This window comes from Chiloscyllium plagiosum, chromosome 4, assembly GCF_004010195.1.
Source record: "Chiloscyllium plagiosum isolate BGI_BamShark_2017 chromosome 4, ASM401019v2, whole genome shotgun sequence".
In the NCBI taxonomy this organism is placed as follows: Eukaryota; Metazoa; Chordata; class Chondrichthyes; order Orectolobiformes; family Hemiscylliidae; genus Chiloscyllium; species Chiloscyllium plagiosum.
This window is the reverse complement of record NC_057713.1, coordinates 132,195,099-132,222,402: the sequence shown is the minus strand read 5'-3', so window position 1 is coordinate 132,222,402 and position 27,304 is coordinate 132,195,099. Positions and strand designations below refer to the sequence as shown.

The 27,304-nt window shown below is 41.0% G+C and overlaps 1 protein-coding gene across 2 annotated transcripts in view; it reads left to right on the top strand.

Annotated features, from left to right (window-relative positions):
• Positions 1–27,304, top strand: part of mcmdc2 (minichromosome maintenance domain containing 2) — a 48,839-nt gene that overhangs the window by 18,109 nt on the left and 3,426 nt on the right. The window contains exons 5-12 of one of the 2 annotated variants that reach the window (XM_043689253.1): positions 755–877; positions 2,292–2,399; positions 5,550–5,678; positions 7,278–7,515; positions 20,798–21,003; positions 21,091–21,257; positions 22,264–22,443; positions 24,197–24,339. In XM_043689253.1, coding sequence (XP_043545188.1) covers positions 755–877; positions 2,292–2,399; positions 5,550–5,678; positions 7,278–7,515; positions 20,798–21,003; positions 21,091–21,257; positions 22,264–22,443; positions 24,197–24,339 — 1,294 coding nt within the window. Of the gene's footprint in view, positions 1–754; positions 878–2,291; positions 2,400–5,549; positions 5,688–7,277; positions 7,516–20,797; positions 21,004–21,090; positions 21,258–22,263; positions 22,444–24,196; positions 24,340–27,304 lie in introns of both variants that reach the window. The other variant, XM_043689252.1, reaches the window with a different exon arrangement.

Here is a 27,304-nt window from a genome sequence, read left to right as displayed (position 1 = left end):
ATGAATAGGAAGGGTTTGGAAGGATATGGGCCGGGTGCTGGCAGGTGGGACTAAATTGGGTTGGGATATCTGGTCGGCATGGACAGGTTGGACTGAAGGGTCTGTTTCCATGCTGTACATCTCTATGACTCTATGACTCTATTGCTGGTTGTGCCTTAAATCACCTGGGCCCCAACCTCTAGAATTCCTTTCATACGTCTCTCCCTCTCCTCTACCCCACTTTCCTCCTTTGACATACTTATTAAAGTCATCCATTTGGGCATCTCATAATTTATTATAATGTTCCAATGAAGTGTCTTAAGTACTTTATTTTGTTAAAGGTGATTTATAAATATACGTTACACAGATCACATTGGCAGAATATCCCAGTTACTTTATTTTTAAATCGTCCCTGTTTAAATGCAGCCAAATGCCGCGAGTATAAAAAATGATCAGTTAATCTGTTTAAGTGGTTGCGGTTCATGGATAACTATTGGCCAGTACTTTCTGATGCTGATATAAATGCTACTGCTGGGACAAGTTGACATTTGGTTGTATGTAAGATTGAGGTCAGAATGTATCATGTGAAGAGTTTTGTGTCCACATATTACAACCTTATCATCACGCATCGTGCATTAGTGCATCACTTTAGTTCTCACCACACTTGGAAAGATACTTGCATATTAATTTTTATGTTACATTATTACAGCATTATATATTTTATCTTGTTATATATTACATCTTGTTAAATATTTAATATCATTTCCTATACCAGGCTTTCAGTACATTCGAGTGCATACTGTAGGTGCTACAGAATCAGCAACTGTGCGAAATGACTTCACATGCACTTTGTGTAACTCTGCACTCAAGGAAGACGTGAAATTTAGAGTGCTAGGTGGTATGTGTATAATTTCTTACATTTACAGCTTAATTCCTTATATTCTAAATTTAATTATACATGAAATAGTTATGTTTGGCACACTTTGGTGAGAGACAATTCTAAAACAGCAGCAAAATAACTTTTGTAAGTTTGTAGATAGAATAGCTCAGGATTGAAGAACAGAATCTGCAATAAACTTAATACATGGTGGAAATAAAAAGTATTGAGCTTCTGTCATAAAATTCTGATATTGGTTTATATGTTTTGTTTATATTATTAGTAATACTAGTCAGTTTGTTTGTGTATGAATCAACAATTAAATTATTTGGATATTACATAAGGATTTCAAATGATGCAAGTTTGAAACATATTCTCTCACTGGCTTAATTGATTAAATAAATGATTGGTTGATCCATACATGCCAAGAAAGATGTCATTGTTCTGTGCCATTTGCTGAATGTTCTTATTGTAATCTGAATGTTAATATGTGCATTACAATTAACTTTAGTAATTCAAAAGTTACAGAGGAGAAAGTAGGCCAACATTCTTACTCTGCATTGCTAATCAGAGACACATTTAGTGTGGAGAAAGAGGATGGAAAGGATTCTCAGATGCCAGCCACCTATCTCTAAGACCCTGTAACCCCTCAGTCCAAGTGACAGCTCACAGACATGGTCTCAAATAAATGGAATCCTGACCTTCTTTTCCCTGCTTATCTGTTCATTTGGATGGGTTCCTGGACTATTGAAACAATAGCATAGCACTGCCTTGAAGGAGAAAGCAAGTGAAACATTTTATTAAACCTTCCTATATGTTTTGTTTTAAGAATATGTCAGTTTTTGTTATCCAAGTTGTTTCTCCTTCTTACCTGGCGCTGTGAGGCAGCAGTGCTAACCACTGTGCCACCGTGCCGCCCATTATTAAACCTTCCTATATGTTTTGTTTTAAGAATATGTCAGTTTTTGTTATCCAAGTTGTTTCTCCTTCTTACCACCATCCGCTTTATCATTCTGTTTGTATCATTTTTGGCAAAAACAAATATAATCTGTATGCGTAACCATATCTAGTACTCACCTTGAATTTGTGCATCGCACAGTCGTTGAATCAGAAGTTGAATTCTGGGCTGAGTAGGATGGAAACATAGCAACATAGAAAGTAGGAGCAGAAGTAAGTCATTCAGCCTGTTGAGCTTGCTCACAATTCAATATGATTGTGACTAATCATCTAACTCAGGACCCTGGTCTCGCTTTCTCTCAATACTTTTATCCCTTCAGCCCCAACAACTGTCTGTAACTCCTTGAAAACATTTAATGTTTTAGCGTGACAGAGAATTCCACTGGCTCACCAATCTTTATGAAGAATTTTCTCCTCATTTACAATACAACAATATTTGATAAAATATTACTTTTGTTTTATTATGTATTTTCAAAAGACAAACAGCTTGTTGAAATAATTGATGCAGCTGCCCTTGATGTCGTAAAAGGAAATCAAGTCAACAGATCATGCTCTCGATACCAGTCGTTCACTGTGTTCTTAAGGGGTGAGTTTTTTTTATTGTAACATCAGTTAAATGTTCTGTCATGACAACTTATTGGAATGGCAAATAGTATTTCATGTTCGTAATCTTAAATAATTTAATGCGTAATTCTTCTGTCACTGGTAAAAGTTTGATTTTAGTCAGCAGTCTCCTAAAGTAGCACTATTTCATTCAAATTGGAATGTTAACCTTTGCTGCTTAGTTCCTGTTTGTTATATTATGATCCTAGCTGATGGTAGTACTGGACAAGTCAGGTCCCAAGTCAAATCTGGCTTGATAGATAACATGTTTAATTTTTGAGTTGATTGCTGTTGTTCGTCACTGAAAAAAATGAAAGTAGGTTTTCCCCAATAAATTCACAGAATTGTTTGGTCAGTGAATCATTAAGGGAATGAGGGGAAATTAAATGTTCCATTGCTTTTTGAAATCAATCCGTACATTATGTATTATACTGTTATACATTATGCACTCATTAAGAGAAGGCAATGTTAGAGTGGTACTGGAAAATCACAGCAGGTCAGGCAGCATCCAAGGAGCAGGAAAGTCAATGGCCTAGTGGATTATTACTGATTGTTAATCCAGAGACCCCAAGAAATGTTCTGGGGATCCAGGTTTGAATCCCGTCATGGCAATGAAAATCTGGAATTAAGAGTCAAATGATGCGCATGAATCTATTTTCGATTGTCAGACAAAACCCATCTGGTTTATTGATGTCCGTTAGGAAGGAAAACTGCTAACCTTACCTGGTCTGGCGTACATGTGAATCTAGACCAATAGCAATGTGGTTGACTCATGAGAATGGGCAATAAATGCTGGCCTACCTAGCGATGCCCTCATCTCATTAATGAATAAAAAATATTGTGCTGGACATGCTGTTCAGCCATCAAACACGTGATGTGTCTTTTCATGATTTTTCAGGGACATAGAACATCTTTAGTTACTCCCATGATAACAATATTGTTTATTCTGCTATAGCCTTTCATTCTTGGTTGGGTATCAGAAGGATATTGCTTTAACATAGTTACCACACAGCTGCAAGACTGTATCACTAGTCAAAGGCTGGCTCAGTTGTATATGCTCTGAGCCATTTTTATAACGAAAGAGGCTTCCAGGGAATCAGTCGGAGCTCCAGCTTGTACTTGTATTCACATATACAAATAGTTAAGGAACATGTTAAAGTTAGCTGTAAAATACCACTTCAAAAACAGTGTTTAAACCTAGTCATCTTTGGCATTGTAGAAGGTAACAATATATGCATGAGGAAATGACTGACCTTGACCTGCAAGTGGAAAGGTACTGCTGAGGTCTTGGAAGTTTCATAGGCTCACAGTGAGTCAACTTCATGTGTTCAGTTGGAGTGTGAATACTGAAAATACCAAATGCAGATAAATTGTATTCTAAAGTGAAATTGTGGGAATACTTTTCCAAATGGTGATGCAACAAACTATTCCTATTCGAAGTAGTAGTAAAGTGCTAGGTTTACCAGGATGCTGCCTGGAAAAGAGGGTATGAGCTATAAGGAGAGGCTGGACAAACTAGGGTTGTTTTCTGGAGTGGCGAAGCTAAGTGAGAGACCTGATAGAAGTTCATAAAATTATGAGAGCCGTACATAGCATTGACAGTCAGAATCATTTTCTCAGAGTTGAAATGTCAAAGCACGCATTTAAGGTAAGGGGGGGAAGTTCAAAGGAGATGTGAGGGGTAAGTTTTTTTTGCACAGAATGATAGGTGAAATGTGCTGCCGGGGTAGTGGTGAAGGTAAATATTATAGGGGTGTTTTAGGGGCTTTTAGATAGATACATGAATAAGCAAGGAATGGAGGGTTATGGACCATGGGCAGGCAGAAGGGAGTAGTTTAATTTGAGGATATTTTTGGCACAATATCACCAGCGGCTGAAAGGTGTGTTCCTGTGCTATACTGTTCTATGTTCTAAATGAAGTGAATCTTGCTGTAGAATGCAGTTTCTTATTACACTTGTAGACAGCTGTTTGCTGGCTGCTAACCATTCACTCACAATAATGGTTTAACAGACATAAACGTAGGACTTTGTGGCATAAACCGACTTGATGCATAGGAAGCTAACTTTGCTTTGGGAGAATCAGAATCAGTGATTTTGATATAGCATTTACTCTGTTCAAATGAACTACACCTGTGTGAAATGCAGCGTCAACCCCTCATGGGACATTCCACTTTCGCTGCATTTCCTCCAAAAGTACCTAGAAAGCAGCAACTGGAAAAAAGCTACTTATCCCTTAAGGTGATAGCAACATCCTGCTGGTGAGCCTGAAAGTTCTGTTTGATAAAAACGAGACCAATCTTGAGCAATTTCACAAGATTAGCCAATCAAATATTTTATGAACAGAAATGAAAATGGACTCTTGTGAGCGGATTATCATTTAGTCTGGCATTAGCAAATAATATCATTATGGTTTGTGGGTGTTCCTTTTTTGTATTGGCTGTCCACAATTTTCTGCCCATTAAAATCAATGATTGACAACTTATAGATAGGGAACTTTTATGTATGGTTGCCAGTCTAAGTATTGGTAGCTTTGATATTACAATGATGCATACATTGAATTACAATGTCTTCACAGCATTTTTAAGTTACAATTTGCAGCTGATTAGTATGAAAACATAATATCTCATAAAATGGTAAAATACAACGTATATGGGATCAAAGACATTCAAAATCTTCATTTTACATCTTGCCATTTTAAGTTGTCTTGAAGAAACCAGAATGGTGTCAAAGGGCTAGAAATTATTGCCAGCAATGTTATGGTTCAAATACTTTCTAAGGTTAACCCTCCATTAATAAGCAAAAAGAAATTTGATATGAACTTGGTAAAACTAAAATATTGGCAGTAATTTTTAAGCTTCAGACTTCCAGGGGTAATGTAGTAGAGAAAGTCAAATATATTTGGCTGATTTAGATGAGATGTTTCTTTTATATACCCAACAGTCCAGCTCACAATTGCAAGATATTCATCCTAAGGATACCTGACAGAATAAATAAAGGTTTCAAAAGCAATCTTATGTCATTAGGTCAGTTTGGACTACTGAACTAAAAATATGTATTTTGATATGTTTAACATAACCAATATAAAACTATAAGGAAATAATATTGGAAACTTGGAATACTTTTTTTTTTAAAGATGAGCTTCCTAACAGAATGAAAATGGGCAATAGATACTATGTAATAGGAATTCCAGCTCATATATACAGTGGTTCACAACTGCAATTATGTATGGAAGCAAATAGCATACAGCCATGGTTTACAAATGGTAAGATCTGTATTAATTTGCAATATTTAATAAGAAACCCAACTGACAGTGATTTTAGAATATAGAATAATTCAATGTAGTGTTGAGCCTTTTTGAGTTCAGTTGATAAATTTGATGTAGCCTAAATTATCACTGTGTTCCTTCAAAGTGATAAAAGGCAAATAAATAAAGAATTGCTTTTTAATGTTATTAAATACAAATAGTAGTAGAGTCTTGAATATTACTGAAAAGAAATACATTTTGCATGAATCAGGATAAGATTGGTTGATTGTATCAAATAGCATTTGCAAATTGCAAATGGCTATTTGTACGAAGCAATGTACTGACCCTACCCAACTAGACCATTCTTACAAAACTTGCAACACATTGTCTAATCTTAGATGTGTTTTGCAAATGGGCAGTATTTGTTGGATAATCCTGAGTGTGCAATGAATTACAATGATAATCAATGTTAGATTTTCAGTTAGACTTGCACTTTTCTCAGGGCACTGCCATGACTAATCAGTGTCAACTTGGTTTAAAATTTAGCCTGTCAATCATTATTAATGGGTGCTTTCTCCATAGCAAAGCCTCTGCCAGAGTCCACTTGTCAACTAATCAACATGCTGCTCTCATTCAGTATAAATGTTGGATTTTTCCTTGAATTGATATTCTTGTGAATTGTCCTGATGAGTGCAAGATGAAGCGCTTTGATAAAGTATGTTTTTTTTTAGAAATGCTATGCTTGGAATTTTGAGATATATTTCTAGTGATCTTATTATGTTGCAAACTCTGTGAACAACTGTTTATAACAGATGCTCACAAGAACCAGATTTCAAACCTTCCATCAACTGTCACCTTGTAGAAGATAGAGATTTATAGTCAAAACATATGCATCTGCCTCTGACATACCTCTTCGTGATCAGTTAGTTTTCCTCTCTTTCAAGAGCACTAGACGCCATCCTTTGCATTGCTGAGCTGTTCATCATTAATATTTGAACCGTTACAGGGAATATCAGCTAGCTTTTTCAACATAGGAGATATTGCAGCTAGTTCAACATGCACACCTGTACTTCTGTGCTAATGTGATCAAGATTTTTGATACCCCCAACTCATGGACTGTGACTAGTTATATCATCTCAGTTGTATCTCTATTAATGCTGAGCTAAGATCAGCTAATGTCACAGTTAAAAGATTGAATTGGACCTCTTTGGTGTGTATGCCTCAGCTACTTTTTGAAGTATCTCACTAAGACTGTGAATGCATTGAACTGTTAAAGATTGAAAGAACTGAACAGTATTTTTCTAACTTTACAATCTTTGCATTTTGATGGTGCTTAACGCTACTTGTTCTGTAGCTTTATGACTCACTAGCATGACATTATCTCTCCAGTTCATCTAATCACCAGTCTTCTGTTTTGTGCTGCACTTCTAGCAATGATTTACTGCCCAAAGGTACACAATAGCAGTGCAAAAGTACATTATTAAGATAGCATTAAAGCCAGTCAGTCTGTTTTAAGCTAACTTGAAATGTTTTAAATTGTACATGAAATCGATATAATCAAGTTTGTTGAAGCTGTTAAAGTAGTAAAACTAATTACCTTTCATGGTTCCTTTCAAGATTCACCCTTCATCAGTGACAACTTCAAATACCTACTTTCTATCACTTCAACTTCACCTTGGAGATTCACAGCTGTTCTAGCCGATATCTTTGCTGCACAGATTGTCCCCCCCGGCACTTACAACATTCTGAAACTCAGCCTGCTACTGAGTCTGGTTCAGACCCGCAAAAATGACAAGCAGACACTGGAATACTTAGACCTTTTAGTTGTTACAAGTGATCCAGTAACAGTGGACAGGTGCTATTTCATGTTATTTAACTTTGTGTATAATTTTTATATGGCAATAGGAAGAACAATATCTAGCAGATTTCTCACAAAGAAGTTGTATTGAATATTTGTATATCTCAAGGTTGATGGACGATCAATATTAACATTAGGGAATTTTTTTTCTACAAATCAGTAGCAATTAATATCCTGTCCTTATGTGTGTCATGGTTCAATTCAGAGTTCTGCAACCTTGAGAAGAGGGGCATCCCTTTCCCAATTATTTCATAATCATATGTAGCAATCAGGGTGGCATGGTGGCTCAGTGGTTAGCACTGCTGCCTCACAGCGTCAGGGATCCTGGTTTGATTCCAACTTTGGGCGACTGTCTGTGTGGACACTCTCCCCGTGTCTGCGTGGGTTTCCTCCGGGTGCTCTGGTTTCCTCCCACAGTCCAAAGATGTGCAGATCAGGTGAATTGACCTTGGGAAATGGGTCTGGATGGGTCTTCGAAGGGTCGGTGTGCATTTGTTGGGCCAAAGGGCCTGTTTCCACACTGTAGGGAATCCAATCTGATCCAGAACTTCAGATGATATTCATATTCTTATAGAACTCAAGAAACATTACCTCCTTTCTTAATTAAAGTTTCAGATGGTAATTAAATAATTTTGTTAACCAAAATATTGTAATTTTGTTTCTGGTTCTTTTTATTCAGAGTATAAGTTCCTGGTTGTTAAGAAATATACAGATCTTCCTTTGGGATAGAGTCCTCCACATTGAGACAGATCCTTCAAACCACCTGCCTTGGCAAATGTGGCTTGTCTCTGAATTTTTTTTCCTGGGTCAGCTAGCCCTTGTGTAGGCTATAACCCCCACCCCATATAATAAAAATTCTACTTTCCCTGCTTTAAGACAAGTGGACCAAGCCAGGAGATTTTCTGACTCCTGCTACCTGTCTCAAGAAGAAAAATCCAAGTCATTGTCTCAAGGTACCAGGTTGTTGACTTCCTCAGCTACTTCTAACCACACCTGCTTGGTTGGAAAAGTCATTCTGTTCTTCCTGCCCTTCAGAAAGCTCACATCATTGCAGCACCTCAATTCCCACAGCAGGACATCTAAGTAAGGGTCAGAGAGTCAGGATGCAATTTTCCCAGGTCACGTCGTCATCGCTGTGTTTGCTGCAGCCTCAAAAGTCCAAGTACTATTGAGCCCTTATAACCAATGTCATGGCTTCTTTAATTAGAAATTCATCCCTTGGCAGAATGGATGAATCATCCCATCTCCCCTATAATTGGCCAGGGAAAGCAGAAATGGAATTCTTATACATTTGCCCTTGAAAAGAGATTTGCCAAAGCATGCTAATAGGATTTTGGCTTCTAAACCTGAAAATAGCCCCATTGTTTCAGCAGGAACTAAGTCTACAAGATTCTACTCATTATTCTAGAAAGCTGTCTTGAATGCTAGTCCACGAACTCCTCCAATCTGCTTTTCATCAATCTGGCTTGAGCTATTTATACAATGATTGCATTATCTTTATTTCATAATCCTGTATTTATACTCTGTGGAACATACTAACTACGATTAGGGTCCATAAATTACTCCAACTAATGTGTTATGGTTTGACATTTCTTAGCTCTGCCCATGCTGTACTATACTCTGACTTCTCTGGGCTAAGATTCTTCATCATTACAGTCTTTCCATTCTGCTTATCTGTTTTAAAAATCAAATGTCCCGAATTTTTGGTTTGCACACTTGTACATGTTGTAACCATGTCCCGGTAACAGTTGCTATTTCAAATTATTTATCCCATTAATTAATCTGTCGTGGTATGAATGCTACATGTCTTCAAATATTGTGCCTTCTTTTTTAACTCACTATTTTCCCATGACATAACCTTAATATTAACACCCTGGTACCTTTATTGAAATCTGCCTCTTCCTGCCATACCCTGCCTGATCCACCCAAGCCATCACTCTGCTCTACAGCCTTGACTTTTCTCTTTTGTCTTAAAAAAAGAAACATTCATCTTAATTCCATACTACCTCCTATGAGTTTAAACATCAATCTACCACCCTGTTATTTGAATTTGTCAGAATACTGGTCCCAGTTTAGTTTTAGTGGAGTCCATCTCATGGGGCATCTTTCTCTTCCCCTTGTACACATAGTGGTGCCTCATGAATTGAAACCTCTTACTTCTGCAGCTTACTTATGTCATGTTGAGGTTGTAGAGGATGTTGGTGAGGTCACTTTTGGAGTACTGTGTACAGTTCTGGTCACCCTGCTATAGAAGGATATTAATAAATTGAAGAGGGTTCAGAAAAGATTTATCATGATTTTGCCAAGCCTGGAGGGTTTGAGTTATAAAGAAAGGCTGGAGAAGGTGTTATGGTAGCTCAGTGGTTAGCACTTCTACCTCACAGCACCATGGGCAACTGTCTATGTGGTGTTTGCCTGTTCTCCCAGTGTCTGCATTATTTTCCTCTAGGAATTCCGGTTTCCTCCGACAGTTCAAAGATGTGCAGGTTAGGTGGGCTGGCAATGCTGACTTGCCCATAGTGTCCAGGCATATGTACTTTAGGTGACTTAGCCAATGAAAATGCTGAGTTGCAGGAATTGGGTGGGATACTGTTGAGATGGTTGGTGTGGACTTGGTGGGCTAAATAGCTTGTTAAATGGATTCCTGATGAAGGGCTAATGCATGAAACGTTGATTTTACTGCTCCTCGGTTACTGCCTGACCTGCTGTGCTTTTCCACATCTTCAGTCCTCACTTTTTCCTAAATGGCTTGCTTCCACATGTAGGGATTCTAGGCTGGAATGTTTTTCACTGGAGGGTAGGAGGTTGAGGGATGACCTTATAGAGGTTTATAAAATCATCAGGATGAATAGCAAATGTCTTTTCCCTAGAGTGGAGGAGTTCAAAACTAGAGGGCACATTTTTAAGGTGACAGGAGAAAGATTTAAAAAGGGACCTGAGGGTCAACTGTTTTACACACAGGGTGGTTCATATGTGGAACGAAATGCCAAATAGGGCAGCACGGTGGCTCAGTGGTTAGCACTGCTGCCTCACAGCACCAGGGACCTGGCTTCAATTCCCGCCTGCGTGGAGTTTACATGTTCTCCCTGTGTCTGTGTGGTTTCCTCTGGGTGCTCCGATTTCCTCCCACTGTCCAAAGATGTGCAGGTTAGGTGAATTGGCTATGCTAAATTGCCCGTAGTGTTAGGTGCATTCATCAAGGGAATGGATCTGGGTGGGTTACTCTTTGGAGGGTCGATGTGGACTTGTTGGACCATAGGGCCTGTTTCCTCACTGTAGGTAATCTAATCTAGCAAGTAGCGGATGTGGGTACAGTTACAATATTTAAAAGACATTTGAACAGTTCATGAATAAGAAAGGTTTGGAGGGATATGGACAAAATGCAAACAAGTAGGACTAATTTAGTTTGGGAAACTTAGTTGGCATGGATGAGTTGGACTGAAGGGCCAGTTGCCATGCTATATGACTGTATGACTCTCCTCAAAACTCAAACTCTGCAGTCCCGTATGACTTTCCAAAAGGTAGCTGTGTGAGTTTAGGTGTGAGTGTGTATGTGTGTGTCATGATCTATTGTCACTTGTACTTGAACAACATGGTAAAATTCAGTGAAAAGGTTCAACTCTCGTCACAATCCAGCGCTATTCAAATGCTTTAAGAATAAAAAGACAAAGCTGGAAGAACGCCCATTTACATTCCACCACCTCCACTATGAGTGTTGAGCCCTAAACCAGCCGACCAATGATGTCGGTGCTGGACCCACCAACATCGGAATCACCAATCTTCAGGCTCCAGATGATGCAGGTGCCATGTTAGACCCACTCTTGCCCTGCAACCAGGAGCCCCCAGCTCCACTGCTGCTGCGCCGACAAGCAGGAGACCCTAGATCTTGGCCTACCACAACCAGGAGCTGCCACCGCCATGCCAATAACCAGGAGTCCCTGCTCCGGGTCTACCGCAACCAGGAGTCATTGGCCCCTCTGAAGCCACCGTCTTGCCAATGCCTGGAGTCCCTGCTCACCTCTACCACCACTGACAGGAAGATGACAAAGAAAAGGAAGTAAACCAAAAGGGTAGGAAAGAAGAGAGGAAGCAGCTGCCTGGAGCAGATGTGCCCAGGAGCCTGAACACTGCCTACCTTTCCAATGCCACCATTGCTGATGCCACTATTCTATACATTCTTATTGATCAGAGATAGACAGGAAGCTCACAAATAGCCATTGATAAAATTAGAAATATCTCTGACATATATACTAACTTGATTTAAAACAATTACGGAACCAAACAGGTTAAGTGTAGTAATTGCCAAGATTATAAAACATTGTTACATCGAAATCATATCTTCCTTTTATCTTCCATGGTCTCATGTGCTGCAAATATTGCAAAGCACCCATGAGGATGATTCTTTACAGGACATCATTCCTTCAGAAGATGTACAGCACTAGATTACTTAGACACTTAGTTGAGTTTTCATGTGGTGATTTATACCTCACCAATCAGAACAAACAGACCCTGATGGGTGGTAAGGACAATCATTGAGAGTCTGCTTTGAGGCATAATTCACACCTGAGTTGGACAGAGATGCTGAAACCCAGGCACTGTTTTTAAGGAGAATGCTAAAAAAAAGTGTTAGCAACTTGGTTGAATACTGACAGAAGTGCAAAAAACACTTTTCACAACAGTGGAAAGGATGAAGGTATTCACTTTGGTTGTTAATAAATGCAATTCAGAGACAGTCAACAATGGAGACAGTAGCCAATTCCATGCAGTTTAAAGCTGAACTGTCAAATGAATCCATGCAGGCCAGAACTAAATCCATGTTAGGTTGGGTGAAAACCTGGCTGCTGCCTTAAAACTGGATTTCTAAGCATTGTAACGTGCTATTGTTTATTGTCAAATTGTTCCACAGTAAGATGATCTGTTCATGGTCCAGAGATGGATGATAGAAAAAGGGAGCATAGAAGTGGAAACTACATTCCCAATTTAGTCCTGGTCTCCAACCTCCTTCCAGACCCACAACTGATATTCAATATGCAGCCGCACTTCTCTCCTCCTGCACAATTGCAGATAGAGAAGTTTTTCAGGGGTTCAAAACGCAGAAGGCATAGACCAAAAGCATCTGAGCAGTCAAATGAGGAATTATTCCAACTGAATGCTTCATGGGATGCTTCATGTATGTATGTAAGAAAAATTCAATTACATCCAGGGTATGCATAAGATGGTAACAAAATATTGCATTGTTAAGATTCCTTTTCTTAATAATGCCACATAATGGTTATTGATTAATTTACCCTTCCATGCCTTTGCTTATTAGTGTTTTGAATGCCAACATCCATTTTCACTTGTTTCATGAATGAAAACACCTGCTGAATTTAACTGGATGGATGTCCATTGACAAGGGGTCATGAGTTCAAAGTGAGAGGGGAAAAATTTAGGGGAGATACACTTGTACATGGAAAGTTTTTCACACAGAGAGTAGTGGGTGCCTGCAATGTGTTACCAGTGGAGGTGCTAGGGGCAGGAACGATAGCATCATTTAAGATATATCTAGCCAGAAACATGCATGGGCAGGGAGCAAAGAGATACAGATCCTTAGAAAATAGCCTGCAGGTTAAGATAGAGGATCTAGATTGGCGCAGGCTTGGAGGGCCGAAGGGCCTGTTCCTGTGTTGTGTTTTGTTTGGATGAATGATAAGAGAGCTCTTGGGGTGGCAAGATTGACCTGGTGGTTAGACTTGATTGCAAGATTTCATTTCTTGTGTTTTACATTGAGGTGAACCTTCCCAGAACATAATAGATCGCTATTATTCTGGGCACTTCAATGGTGTGTACTGAACATGAGTACCACCAAGCACTTGAGGCCCTTGTTAAACATTCCAGTGAATTATTCTGTGACACAAGATGGACTTGAAGCTCTCGTTGTAGCATGTCTGCACTCCACTGTCAAGATTTCTCAGAGTTTTCATGCCATGTTTGAAGAGACATACAGTCAGTTCTTCTATAAGGCAATGATTGCGTTCTTGTGCAACCCCACGTTATAGAAAAATCGCACTTTAGAAACAGCGCTTAAAGTGTTGGTGATGTAATCACATTACAGCCAACTGTATTAATAGTTTTAATAGTTTGCATTTTAGAAACAATATCCCCAATTTGTCAATCGCGTTACAGAGAATTCGTGTTGATGAAATGCGCATTATAATAGAATGACCTGTATTCCATCTCTCCTAAAAGTCATCCCTTAAATCTGTTTCATAGAAATAAAACATTTGAAATGTTAGACTGATGCAATATGAATCCATCATAATAACTCCCAGTGAATTTGGCACATGCTTAGAAACCCCTTTCTGTGATTGTACATTAGCTGCGCATTGTGCAATTGATGACACCTATGGCCAGGTGGAATACAAAGAGTCGATCCACCTGCATACTTACTTTGGCTGTTGCCAGCAAAGGGTGGGTGAGAGGAGAGATAAAGTTTATGAGATTTTCAGCTCTGGCAAATTATCCATTCACCAACCGCATTATGCGTGTGGGTATCTGGGACAGTGAGATCTTCAGGATGTCCCTGGTAGCACTCTGGACAAAATCATAGGCAAAACAATTTAGGTCTGTAGTAACCTTCACAGCTACTCATGATATGGAGATGCTGGTGTTTGACTGGTTGTCCACCTGATGAAAGAGCAGCACTCCAAATGCTAGTGCTTCCAATTAAATCTGTTGGACCAAAACCTGGTGTTGTGTGATTTTTAACTTCACAGCTACTAGTAGTGTGTCTCTGCCTGATAAAGCAGGTAGTAGATACCCCTTTGGAATCACTTAACATGACAAGGAAAGCTTGTGGAAGCATGGCTGTTCCAAAAGTTCAAAGAAGCTGAGCATTTGTATTTAAACAATAACTTCAGTCCCTCTCCTGTTTACTTACTTTGGAGAGTCGCACGTGACTACTATTAAAATTCCTGATTTGAAGGTGCCGGTGTTAGACAGGGGTGTTCAAAGTTAAAAATCGCACAACATCAGGTTATAGTCCAACATGTTTATTTGGAAGCACTAGCTTTTAGAGCGCTGTTCCTTCATCAGGTGGTTGTGGAATATAAGATCGTAAGACACAGAATTTATAGCAAAAGTTTACAGTGTGATGTAACTGAAATTATATATTGAAAAAGACCTGGATTGTTTGTTTAATGCCATGATGCCGTCATTGTGGCATCACGGTAACAGCCTCAGTACTCAACGACATTTTCTCTACGCAGGACCTCTAACCAACATTATACACCATGTCAGAATGTGGACATGGAAACCACCATTACATGTGGGGACACCTCCCACCATGTACATGGCAGGTACTCATGTGACTCAGCCAACGTTGTCTATCTTATACACTGCAGGCAAGGATGCCCTGAGGCATGTACATTGGGGAAACTGAGCAAAGGCTACAGCAATGGATGAATGGGCACCGCACAACAATTCCTGATGAAAGGCTTTTGCCCAAAATGTCGATTTTACTATACCTCGGATGCTGCCTGAACTGCTGTACTTTTCCAGCACCTCTAATCCAGAATCTAGTTTCCAGCATCTGGAGTCATTGTTTTTACCTACCACACAAGAGTATTCCCTCCCAGTTGGGGAACACTTCAGCGGTCCAGGACATTCAACCTTGGACCTTCGGATGATCACCTTCCAAGGCCGACTTCAGGACAGGCAGCAGCGAGCAGAGACTGATAGCTAAGTTCCGTACCCATAGGGAGGGCCTCAACCAGGACCTTGGGCTCATGTCACACTATAGGTGACCACCATTGCACTATACACACAGATACACGTATACACAGACATGCACACAGACACACACACACTCCTACAGGCACACACACACACAAAAACGTTTTTAGGATGAATTTGTACTTGCAGAGTTACATTGTACTTTGCTCAAAAACTGCATGAATCCCTGTAAGACTCTGTTAACACACTTTTTAGATTAGAATCAGTCTAAACATTATGACACAGACAGGGAACACAGGGGGCTAACACCTTCAACATATTATCTGGTTGATACCAGTTAACCTGAGAATGTAACTTTTAAAAAAAGTTTTGTGATTTACATATGAAAGAAGTGAAATTATCATGGTCATTCTAATAGATGAAAGACTCAACAAACAATCAAGATATTTTCAATGTATAACTTCAGTTACATCACACTGTAAACTTTTGCTATAAATTCTGTGTCTTACAATCGTGTCCTCCACTATCACCTGATGAAGGAGCGGCGCTCCAAAAGCTAGTGCTTCCAATTAAACCTGTTGGACTATAACCTGGTGTTGTGTGATTTTTAACTTTGTACACTCCAGTCCAACACCAGCATGTCCAGATCATTGGGATACAGACAGACTTCACACCTATTCTTTAAATAGTGGAGCTATCTTGAGAATGTAATTCTGAAAGAAGTTCTGGGATTTACATGTCAAAGAACAGAAACCAGTATATCCCATTATAAAAGATGAAAGTTTCAATCTAATATTGTTTTCTGTATCACATCCCCATATCACTGGACTCCTTTGGCTATAAATTCTGTGAGCATGATCTTAACCTCCACAACCAACTGATGAAGGAGCGGCGCTCCGAAAGCTAGTGCTTCCAATTAAAGCTATTCGACAATAACCTAGTGTTGTCCACCCCAGTCCAACACCGGCACCTCCAAGTCATCAGTTCCAAGAGACTGCCTAACCCATACATCATGGACACCTGTGACAAAATAAAATTCCCTCCCCAACATAGTCTACATTCACAACTCTCTGTTATCCCTCCACACTGGATAAAACATCACAGAACTCCTAGGAAGGTATAGGAAAGTAGGTGTGGGGTAATCCTTATCTGGTTAAATGAAATGAAAGTCTTGTTCCAGGAGGTTACAAATATCAGCAATGACTTAGCATGAAGACCTGAACCTCTAAAGGCACTCGTGCACATGTTGAGAGAGGTGATTCTTTGAGTCCTGAATTGTGGGCTTTACCTCCTTGGAGCTACGTCTTTATGCACATCTCTTCTGCCCTGTGGAACAGTTTGTGACTAAGGAGCTAAACTGCTGTTGCTCCTGTTGCTTTTGATCTTCCTACATTACCTATCCTTCATGAGAGAATCTTGGTAGTGCTGAATAAGCTGTTATCACGTCACATCGAAGGCTGCCAAGCAGGAGACTAGAAGAACACAGCAAGCCAGGAAGCATCAGGAGGTGGAGAAATCAGTTGTGACCTTTCTTCAGGACTCAAAACGTTGACTTCTCCACCTCCTGATGCTGCCTGGTTTGCTGTGTTCTTCCAGCCTCCTGCTTGTCTACCTTGGACTCCAGCATCTGCAGTTGTTTTGTCTCTCACATTGAAGGCTACCAGCAGAGAAGTTCAGATGAAGGTGAGCAAAGTCAAAGACAGATGAACTGACTTCAAAGTAGTTAGAAAGAGTGACAGGTTAGGTGAATTGGCCATGCTAAATTGCCCGTAATGTTAGGTGAAGGGGTAAATTTAAAGGAATTGCTCTTTGGAGGGTCGGTGTGGACTTGTTGGGCTGAAGGGCCTGTTTCCACAGTGGAAGTAATCTAAATCTAAATCACCTGTTAAGCTGTATCGTATACTCTCAGTAAAAGTGCTGTGAGCATTCACTTGTGCATAGCTGTAGCTATTCAGTTTCCTTGTTTGAAGGCCTCATAGTCTGTCAACATTACTGAAAAAGCCACACTCCACCATGTTTTTGGGCTAGTTGACATTGAGATGTTCTAAATAGCTTATGGAACCTGTGCACTGATTGTTAAAGGTAGAATGCTGGTTAAATCCTGAGATAATTGCTTCTTTAATTATTTTAATTGCTTATTGACAATTCCACCAGTGATTCTTGCTCATCTGCAAACACACATGGAAAAGACTTGGAAGCTGCAGGATAATGTTGTGTTTCTGAGCGAACGCCATGTTTCAGGACATCATAACCATGTCTGTAGCTAAACCTAATTCTCCAAGACAGTTAAAATTCTGCTCAGTGTTAATGTAGTTTCTGGTCAAATGTAACATTTTATGATTGTGTATTTAACAATGATAATGCTATTGAAAGTCAAGGGGGAATGGTTAAATTCTTGTTGGAGATGATCATTAATTGACATTTGTTTGATCCAAATATTACCTGGCATTAACGCAAGCCTGAATTTTGTCCAAGTTTTGCTGCATGTGGCAGGGGTCTGCTTCATTATCTGTATAGTAACAAATGGAACTTAACATTCTACAATCATCAATGAACATCTCTCCCTCCTCCCTGGTGAGGGAAGGGACGTCATTTCTGAAGATGATTAGATCCATGACATTCTCTTGAGGAACTCATGCAGCGATATCCTGACACTAAGATGATTGACTCCTAACAACTAGAACCATGTTCCTTTCTGTTAGGTATAACACAACCATTGGAAATCTTTTGCTCAAGGGCAGTCACTCTGGGTTCAACTCTTTTGGCCATGTTTGGTCTAAGGCTTTAATAAAGTTGGAAACCAAGTATCCCGGGTAGAGCCCAAACTGAGCACATGCAGGCAAGTTATTGGTGAGTAAGTGTAATTTAATAGCCTTGCCAACACTATCTTATATTTGTCTTTCTGACATTTGAAAGTGGCTTGAAAAGGTGCTAAGGAAGGGTTCTGAGGAAGAGTCACCAGAGCCAAAATGTTAACTTTGATTTCACTTCACTGATGCTGCCAAACCTGCCGTTCTTTTCCAGCAATTTCTGTTTTTGTTGTTGATAAGGTGCTAATTGTCCAGATTGTATTTGGATAGGACACTCTAAGTAGTTTTCAACATTCAAATTTCAGAGTTGAAGCTATATCTGAACAATTTAACCAGGGCATGCCCTAATTCAAAAGCACAAGTCTTTAGCCCTAGATCTAAGATATTGTTGGTGGTGAAGCTTTGCTACATCCAATACATTCAGTGTTTCTTGATAGCAGGTTGAATAAATTGAACTGGTTGAAGACTGGCATCTGTGAAGCTGGAGGCCTCAGGATGACACTGAAATGGATTACTTACTTGACACTTCTGGCTGATGATGGTTGCACTTTTGTCTTTTGTCTTATGCACTTATATGCTGGGCTTTACCATCATTGAGACCAGGATTGGTCAAAAACAGTTCTCCTCCAGTTTGTTGTTTAATTGTCCACCACTATTAATGATTGGATGTGACCCTACCCTCGGTCTGCTTTTCACTCAGTGCTTTATTTGAGGAAAGGACTTTATCAGTTTTATGCATTGTTTTAAAGTTAGCGGTGCGTGCATAGTAATTTAGCAACTTATTCAGGTTTATGTACCAAGGCTGACCAAAGGTCATCTTTCATACTAGTCCCACATATAGCAGGAAAGGCAAGAAAACAGATTACTGCAAGCTTAGGAGTCCTTGGGAAAAGAAATCTTCACAGTCCTTCCTAGGCAATTGGCAAGCTCTGACTTTTTTATTACCTCGTACTCATATCCAGAAAATACCTTCTAAATTATTTGATAACTTTGGTATCACATGCCATTTTAAGGATGTATCAGGAATAAATTTTCAGACCTTCTTTTGGCATCCTACTCCAGATGTTGATCGGCCTTTGAGTAAAGCTAAGCTAACCTCATCCCCTTCTGTGCAGTGATATCTGTTCTGCCCAAAAACTCAAGACTATAAAACGTAGGAACAGAAGTAGGCCATTCAGCCCATTGAATGTTTTACCATTCAATGAAATAGTGGCTGATCTGATAATCCTCAATTTGACTTTTCCTTTTCCTTATAACTGTTAATTTTCTTATTGATTAAAAATCTGTCCGTCTTGGTCTTGAGTATGCTTAACAATCCAACCTTGGCAGCACTGTGCAGTGAAAAATTCCACAGATTTACTACCCTGGGAGAGAAGAAATGTCTCGTCATCTCTGTGTGTGACCCCTTATTCTGAAACTATGTCCTCTGTCCTTGACTCTCCAACAAGGGGAAACAACTTCTCCATATTTTGACGATCTAGTCCCTAAGAATCTTATATGTTTCCATAAGGTTGCCTCTCATTCTTCTTGATTCCGTATAGACCTAACCTACTCAACTTCTCATAAGATAATCCCTCAATATCCAAGAACAGCCTAGTGAACCTTCTCTGGACTGCCTTCAATGCAACAGCATTGTAGCTCCTACTGCTTTCCTTAGATAAGGAACTCCAACCTTTTCACAGTATTCCAGCTGTGGTCTGACTTCTCAACTTTTATATGTCATTCCCTTTCCAACATTCCATTTGCCTTCTCTATTACCTGCTGAATTTGGGTATTAGTTCTTTGTGTTTCCTAAACAATAACTGCCAAATCTTTCTGTAGTTTTCTGCAGTCTTTCTCCATTTAAATAATATTCAGGTCCTTGATTCTTCCTGTCAACATGCATAGCATCACACATTTTCCCACGTTATATTCAATCTGCCAGATTTTTGCGCACTCATTTAACCTATCTAAATCCCTCTGCAGACTCTTTGTGTCATCCTTCCACCTATTTTCATGTCATCAGGAATAATACATTCACTTTCCTCAACCAAGTCATAAATATATAGTATAAACAATTGCAGGTTGCCATCTAATTAAAGGTTGCCATCTTTAAAATATTCTCCTTATCCCAACTCTCTGTTAGCCATTGTTTATCTACTACATCCAACACCACACAGTCTTATTAAGTAGCCTAATGTGTGGTACCTTTTCAAATACCTTCTGAGATTATATCCTCTGTCCTAGACTCTCCAACATATATTGCCTTCACTGCTTCACATTTAACTATTTTGCTTGTTCCCTCCTGAAAGTATTCCGGTAAATTTGTCAGACATGACTTTTCCCTCATGAAGTCATACTGACTCTGCTTGATCATATTTCAAAATGTTCTGCCATTACACCCTTTACAACAGAGTATGACATCTTCCCAATAACAGATGTTAAGCTAACTGGTCTATACTTATCTGATTTTTGTCTTTTTTTTAATTAAAATAAAGGCACTACCGGAATTTTCCAGAATACCTAGTGTTGTAGAATGTTTACAGTGTGATAAAAGACTCTTCAGTCCTAAATGTGGGTCATCAAGCATCTATCTATTCTAATCTCGTTTTCCAGTACTTTGCCCATAACTCTGTATGCTAGCACCAAATACTTTCCATTTTCAGATGACAGTCATGCCTTATGTAGTCTTAACTATGAGGATAAAATCTCCTTCTAAATCTCTACAGTTATTTAAATGGGCCTGTTTTCATGAAGATTTTTCCATCTTCTTGTAGGCTGTTAACATATAGTTTGAACCTTGTGTCTTGTGGAGTGCGACATTTACCATCATATGAAATGTTTGCTACAGTCTCAAAAGATGAACATGGAACTGGCACTGCCAAAGTTCAGGCTGGCTCTGCCTTACTGGCTAAGGGAGGTATCTGCTACATTGGAGAACTTTTTTCTTACAGAAAAGACAAGCTTGACTTCCTTCAGACAGGTATGCTGCATACTCATTACTATGTGCATTAGGCAGTTGGTATTTAACAGAACTTTGCATTGAAAATGTCTCTTGTGTATGTATTAGTTTTAGAGACTAGGAACACCACAGTGTTTATTTCTGGAAAGAAGTTTGGAGAAGATATTGATCAGCAGATGTCCTTTCCAATCCAGTGCAACTTCTGGGCTTTGGCTGATGCTGATACCCACCTAAAGAAAGCTATGCAACGAGAAGATGCTGTAATTGGTTCAATGGTAAGACAAAATCACATAAGTCACTGCCTGGCTAATCACATGTATTATCATTCTATTCAAGGATGGCGCTTTTAAATTATAAATGGGAAGTAATCTTGCAATCTTCTGTCAGTAGACCCTTTAAACATTGCTGGTAGATTTTAGAGTGGTCCAGGCTGATATAATTAACCTCCAAAAATGCATGGGTTTGTGGCAAGTGAAAAGTAAAATTAACTTTAGGTCTCAAATCTAGCTCTAATTCACATTTCTCCAGGTTTTGCGGAAGTTGGTAGGATGTGGTGGGTTGTGACAAAGCCAGTTTCCTCTTAGAAAAAGGTGAAGTATATTGATAATCGTCTGCACAAGATTCAATCAGTAAAAACGAACATCTACGAATTGGAGATGAGTTTATGGCATGGGCTGAAATAGGTTGAGAGATTGGAGAAAGTAAGTAAGTAATATAAAAAGGCATTCCATTATCCCCCATATTAGTGACCTCCTCAAAGAAAACCTAGGTTAGTCAGACATGACTCACCCTTCACAAATCTATTTACGATGCTTTCTAATCTCATATTATCCAAATGTGTTGCCCCTTGTCAATGTAGGCACACTGATTCTTCATGTTGTCAAGATCAAGTTCAAAGTTCACCTTTCTTTAATGGTTATCGTGTTCAATGTTAACAATATTAAAGTTTAAATGTCATGACTTTGAATAAGCTCAGGGTTTCAGAACTTTGGGACTTAGAAGTTTTATGTGTGGAAAAAAGGATAGTTCATATTGGGAGACCTAAAGTCATTTTAGAAGAGTAAAGCAGGTAAACATTTCTGTATAATTATCATTAGTTTAAATACTCATTCACTATAGCTAATATCATTGTTAAGAATACTTGAACCTATGTTAATTTTGTTTTTTTTTAAACTTGAAGTGCAAATGGGGAGATAGAAACCCAAAAGATGCCCAGTTTTAATTTATACGCTTTTCCTTTTTTGTTTGTTTTATACATTTTTTTTGGTTTCTTTAACTTAGGACATCAGCTCAGTCCCAGCAAATCTGGTTGATGGTTTTGGTCTGTTGATTTACTGCAGTGAATCATCCAACTACCATTCTCCTGTGCACTTAATACAACATGTACTGAGTGAAGCTATGAATCCAGGCAAGCCTCTTTATCCAGCACTACAGAACTTTACAACTCAAGACTATGAAAAGGTAAAAATAAGAAATTGGTCTAGTTGCTAACCTATGAACCAAAAGGTTCATTGTTACAATGGTGTTGACTAAAATAATGTGACTAAATGAGAGTCAATTTTTATTCTAGGACCTGGACAGTCAAATTGTATAAATGCTGAAATGATCATAAATATAACATTAAAGTATATCTCTACACAGTATCTGCCTAACATCCAAGTTAATATATGGTTTTGTTGTAAGCACATTTCACAAATGATTGAAATATTTGTTTTCATTCTTGTCTTGGTAATTTTCTTTGCCATTCATTTGTGACCAAAACAGTGTAATTTTAATTAATACTTAAAAGGATGGTTGTCACCTGAAATGAGGACCAAGTCAATGAATTAACTGTGCCACCAACCCAAAGCTTGTGTTGAAGTGCCTGAACTACCATGTACATGACTCATTGAATGTTGCTTTTGAGCTGTCAGCACCAGAGAAACACTGCATTACAGTGTGCCAGTTGTAATTGATGGGAATTGATTTGGCTTGTGGAGGGAGGACATGTGGAGAGGAAAGGAGAACTAAATCTGGATGGTGGACTAATAGAAACCTGTAAGATTTTTATGCGATGAAGAAAAGCTTTCCTGTGCTTTTCCTTTGCCCACAGAAAATTCTTCAGAAACAACTCTTGTGCCTTTTTTTCAAACAACTATCAATGATTCACTCAAGGACCTTGCATCAGGCTACTCAGGCCAATCGGAGGTCAAAATGCTCCTCCAAATTATATCTATTGAAAAGTCACGCCTGGTGATATTGTCAACTAATGCATATATTTGCAAGTGCAGGAAGATTGGTTATTATATATGTCTGGTCAAACAGAGTAGTTTTATTCTAAAGAATATAGGTTCAAGAAAATAGTATGAATTTCAAAAATGCATGAGCAGTGCCATAACATCATAGTCATTCAGTGATCCGGAAGGTTGATACGCACGGTTTTCTTCATTTGCGGATCCAGAGTAAAACTCTTTGGTCAATCATTTGTGTGCCCGCTGACTCATGTAAAGGAGAAGTCAGTTGTTTGGTGACAATTTGATGCTGTAAGAGTTAAACTTGTCACAAAAGTTTGTAAAATTTGAGCAACTATTGTAATTAAAGATAAAATCAGAGGTGCTTGGTCAACTTTGAACAACCACCAGACAATGTGAATAGATTCATGATACTATCAAGTGTCTATAAATGTAATGGTTAGCTGTAAAACAAATATCAAATGTTAAAAATACATTTCAGCAATTTTGGATTCCAAACAACAATGCAAATGTTGATTTTAATTGGGTGTAATGTTTAAGCAGGTTTGTTAATGACAAGATGATATCAATTTAGGAACCCTCCTCTAAGAACATGGTGGCAATCAGATTATGAGTGAAAATCCACTGTATGGGGACAAAGTAAAGGCTAACTGCTATAAAAATGACAATGCCTTTGTGTTCATTATGATTTATAAATTAGTTTCTCTCGCTTCAAACTTAGATCTTAATATATGTCCATTTTCTGAATGTGAAGGATTTAGACACTTTACTTGATGGCCTAAAATAAAGCATCATTTATCAAGTTTCAAATCTGAAATTGATTCAGATGTCATAGGTTTTTAGATCATGCACATTTACTAGATTAGCAGGTTTATTTAATAAATTGAAAAATAATTTACTAAATGTCTATTTAAGACTCAAGTAAGATATATTGTTCTGGAGTGCTTCTATCAGTCTGTAAATTTAAAATATATCTTGATCAGCTGCTAGCATTTGCCGGAAACCAGCAGACTGAACTTACTTCCGAGGCTGAGAGGCTCATACAAGGGTATTACACTGCAAGCCGGAGAGTCCGAACTGATCCTGTCCATGGATCTAAAATTTCTCCCACTGCACTGAAGGCATTGTAAGTTATTTTTATTAAAGTTCATCACTGAGTAACATTTGGTAAATAAGTTAGGTAAAAACAAGGACTGCAGATGCTGGAAACCAGAGTCTAGATTAGTAAGCCAGTATAATGCTTGGAGGACATGGGTTCAAATCCCATGAGCTGGTAAATTTAAATTCAATTAATAAAATATGGAATTAAAATCTTGTCTCTAACGGTCACCATTGAACTGATAGATTGTCATAGATACTCATCTGGTTCACTAATGCCCAGAAGGGAAGGGAATCTGCTCTCTTTACATGGTCCAATCTGCATGTGATTACAGACCCACACCAATATGGTTGACTCTTAATTGTTGTTTGAAATGAGAATAGAATAGAATATTCTTTATTGTCACGTGTGCTCAAGTACAGATGTATAGAGGTACAGTGAAAAGTTTACATTGTCGCCTCTCATGGCGCCATTTTAGGTACAAAGTACCTAGATACAAATCTTAGATACAAAACAGGAATAAAAAAGAAAACGAGTTGCATTATATTACAGTGATTCGTAGTATAAGTTAGATGTAAGAACTATTAATGTCAGATAAACAAATTACAGATAAACATTACATTGCAGTAGCTCAGCGCAGGGGCTTCTACATGTGGTTTGTATGGCTTCGTAATCCGCTGACTGACAACGCCAGATCCCATCCAACAACCAATCCCGTTCAGCTCCAGACCTCCAGCCCACACCGCATCAGGCCTCCAGCCCACTCTGCTCCGCTCCAGGCCTCCAGACCACTCCAGGCCTCCAGCCCACCCTGCTCCAATCCAGGCTTCCAGCCCACACCACTGCAGGCCTCCAGCCCACACCACTTCAGGCCTCCAGCCCATTCCATACCGCACTAAGCCTCCAGCCCACTCCGCACCGCTCCAGGCCTCCAACCCACTCCAGGCCTCTATCCCACTCTACACTGCTCCAGACCTCCAGCCCACACCACTCCAGCTGCTCCAGGCCTCCAGCCCACTCTGCACCACTCCAGGTCTCCAGCCCACATTGCACTGTCCCAGGCCTCCGGCCCACTCCACACTGCTCCTGACTCCAGCCCACTCTGCTCTGCTCCAAGCCTCAAGCCCACCCTGCTCCACTCCAGGCCGCCAGCCCACTCCGCACTGCTCCAGGCCTCCAGCCTGCTCCGCTGCAGGCCTCCAGCCCACTCTGCTCCACACCAACCTGCTCTGCACCGCTCCAGGTCTCCAGCCCACTCCGCACCGCTCCAGGCCTCCAGCCTACTCCGCACCGCTCCAGACCACCAGCCTACTCCGCACCACTCCAGGCCTCCGCTCCAGGCATCCGGCCCACTCCGCACTGCTCCAGGCCTCCGGCCCACTCCGCACCGCTCCAGGCCTCCAGCCCACACCGCTGCAGGCCACCAGCCCACTCTGCTCAATTCCAGCCCACTCTGCACCAGCCCGCTCCACACCACTCCAGGTCTCCAGCCCGCTCCACACTGCTGCAGGCCTCCAGCCCATTCCACACCACACTAGGCCTCCAGCCCACTCCGCTCCAGATCTCTAGCCCACTGTGCACCAGCCCGCTCCACACTGCTCCAGGCCTCCAGTCCACTCCACATCACTCCAGGCCTCCAGCCTACTCTGCTCCAGCCCACTCCACACTGCTCCAGGCCTCCAGCCCATTCCGCACCACACTAGGCCTCCAGACCAGTCCGCTCCAGGTCTCCAGCCCACTGTGCACCGCTTCAGGCCTCCAGCCTGCTCCGCATCACTCCAGGCCTCCAACCCAATCCAGGCCACTGTCCCACTCTACACCACTCCAGTCCTCCAGCCCACTCTGCTCCAGCCCACTCTGATGCGCTCCAGGCCTCTAGCCCATTCCACACCGCAGTAGACCTCCAGCCCACTCTGCTCCGCTCCAGGACTCCAGCCCACTCTGCTCCGCTCCAAGCCTCAAGTCCACTCTGCACCACTCCAGGTCTCCAGCCCATTCCGCACTGCTCCAGGCCTCCAGCCCATTCTGCACTGCACTAGGCCTCCAGCCTACTCCGCTCCAGGCCACCAGCACACTCTGCTCTAAACCGCTCCACACTGCTTCAGGCCTCCAACCCATTCCTCACCGCAGTAGGCCTCCAGCCCACTCCGCTCCACTCCAGGTCTCCAGCCCACTCTGCACCGCTCCAGGCCTCTAGCCTGCTCCGCACCGCTCCAGGCCTCTAGCCCACTCCACACTGCTCCAGGCCTCCAGCCCACTCCAGGCCTCCATCCCACTCTACACTGCTCCAGGCCTCCAGCCCAATCTGCTCCAGCCCGTTCCACACCGTTCCAGGCCTCCAGGCCATTCCACACTGCACTAGGCCTCCAGCCCACTCCGCTCTGCTACAGGCCTCTAGCCCACTCTGCACCGCTCCAGGCCACTAGCCCATTCCACAGAGCACTAGGCCTTCAGCCCACTCAGCTCCACTCCAGACCTCCCACGCGCTCTGCACCGCTCCAGGCCTCCAGCCCATTCCACACTGCACTAGGCCTCCAGCCCAATCTGCTCTGCTCCAGGCCTCCAGCCCACCCTGCTCCGCTCCAGACCTCCAGTCCACCCTGCTCCGCTCCAGGCCCCCAGCCCACTCTGCACCACTCCAGGTCTCCAGCCCACATTGCACCGTCCCAGGCCTCCGGCCCACTCCACATTGCTCCTGACTCCAGCCCACTCTGCTCCGCTCCAGGCCTCCAGCCCACTCCAGGCCTCCAGCCCACCCTGCTCCAATCCAGGCTTCCAACCCACACCACTGCAGGCCTCCAGCCCACACCACTTCAGGCCTCCAGCCCATTCCGTACCGCACTAGGCCTCCAGCCCACTCCGCACCGCTCCAGCCCTCCAACCCACTCCAGGCCTCTATCCCACTACACTGCTCCAGACCTCCAGCCCACACCACTCCAGTCCTCCAGCCCACTCTGCTCCAGCCCATTCCACACCGCACTAGGCCTCCAGC